At 44.7% G+C, this 1,926-nt stretch overlaps 1 protein-coding gene across 1 annotated transcript in view; it reads right to left on the reverse strand.

Annotated features, from left to right (window-relative positions):
• Positions 1 to 1,926, reverse strand: part of SCTR (secretin receptor) — a 100,546-nt gene that overhangs the window by 13,136 nt on the left and 85,484 nt on the right. The window contains exon 11 of the mRNA XM_006868743.1: positions 1,417 to 1,543. Coding sequence (XP_006868805.1) covers positions 1,417 to 1,543 — 127 coding nt within the window. The remainder of the gene's footprint in view (positions 1 to 1,416; positions 1,544 to 1,926) is intronic.

Below are 1,926 nucleotides of genomic sequence, written 5' to 3' on the forward strand. Positions count from 1 at the left end.
AACAACAACAACAAAAATCAGCAGTCTCCTGACACTCCTGACCATTTCCTGTTTCTGGAAGACAATTGCTTGGAACTCTGATTTTAAATTGTGTGCTGATGTTGCCACTTCTGGATTGTTTAGTTTGAGACAGTTTCTATGAACTTCCCACTTTGAAGATGAGGTCATTGCATTCTTGAAAGCATCCCACCGTCCATACTGCCCATTCATCATCAATCCCCTCAGTACATTTTGAAGGCTCAGTGGTGAGTGATCATGTTATTTTGACTATGTCTATGCTATTGGGGGGTTCTGCCTGGTGTTACAGGATAGGCACTGGACTGCTAACTGCAAGGTAGGTGGTTCAAATCCACCAGCAGCTCCTTGGAAGCCCTATATAGGGTCACTATGAGTCAGAACTGACTCGACAGCACTTAATAATAACAACAGCAATACAAGTTTGCCAGAGTCCTGGTATGCTGCTGTAGGATCACCACTGGACAATTTACTGCAAGGTCGGCAGTTCAAACCCACCAGCTGCTTCTTGGAAATCCTATACAGGGTTGCTAGGAGATGGAACTGACTTGAAAATACTTGACAACAACATGTACAATTGTTCTGCTAGCTAAAAGGTTGGAAGTCTGAACCCACCAAGCTGCTCCACGGGAGAAGGATGAATCTCTGCTCCCAGAATGACTTATAGCCTTGGAAACCATCCTCTGTCTGATAGAGAGGCTGAGCTGGAATCAGCAGGATGGCAGTGGGTTTTATATGTGTGTGAGGATCAAGCATCTATCAGTTTATCATACTTTGGGGGTTTGTGTGTTGCTATGGTTCTGGAAGCTATGGCAATGGTATTTTAAATACTATGGTAGATGGATTATAGCAGAGCTTCCACATTAAAACAGACTAGGAAGAAATGCCTGACCATTTATTTCCAAAAATGAGTCAATGCAAACCTCATGGAGCACAGCAGATTGCTACCTGAAGATGAGCCCCCTAAGTTGGAAGGCTCTTGAAATACACAATGTCTTTGACAGTGGACTTGATCATGAACAACGTTTTCATGAGTCGAAGCCGACTTGACCACAACGAGCAACAGCAACACATGCTACGATAGCTACGTCATACGTTCTAAAGCTGCTGTTACTTTGTGATTTCCCTGGAGTCAGCCTCTTTCTCCTTAGTTTTTGCTTCATTTTGTCTCCCACCACCATTTGACGGATGGGAAACTCAGATCCCACTCTGGGTCATACTACACAGTGAGGTTTCTCCCTCCTCCTCTTGGGTCCCTGCTAAGTGAGGCATGTACTTCCCAAACCACATGCTGGACTCTTCTAGAAAGCCTGGCTTGCTGTCTCTGCAGCCTCCATTTCTTTCTAAGGAAACAGAGCATGCATCTCTTTTCAGCTTAAAGGTACAATCCCTGAAACTTACTTGGAATGAACCAAGGGCCAATTCAAAAAACAGCTGGATCTCCATGGCGTCCTCGGGGGAGAAGGCAAAGACGATGTAGTGGACTCCGAAGAGAGGGATGAGCAGCAAGGTGGACTTGGCCAGCCGCCTGGGGACAGAGAGCTACTGATATGTCTTGCTGTGCTGTGAGCCCTGCTTCCTCCTGGTCCACTCCCATGTATGCAGTCCCTGTCTTGAAGCTGATTGCATAGCCACCAAGCTTCCACCCCCCACAAACCCATCAATTAGTAACTCATATAATTAGTAACTCATGGCCAGTCCTTCAACTTTCTGGTCTGGCCCCTCTACCTGTTAAACATTTGAACATGTACCCACCTACTTAACTTAATTTGTTCATAAATTGTATGCAGTATTACTTCTACTCTGTGTCTTACATATTATTGCAAGGAAAGCATTTACGTACATACATACACACACAAACACACACATGTTGTTGTTGTTAAGTGCTGTTGAGTCAATTCTGACCTATAG

Source organism: Chrysochloris asiatica, unplaced genomic scaffold, assembly GCF_000296735.1.
Source record: "Chrysochloris asiatica unplaced genomic scaffold, ChrAsi1.0 scaffold00123, whole genome shotgun sequence".
Lineage (NCBI taxonomy): Eukaryota > Metazoa > Chordata > Mammalia > Afrosoricida > Chrysochloridae > Chrysochloris > Chrysochloris asiatica.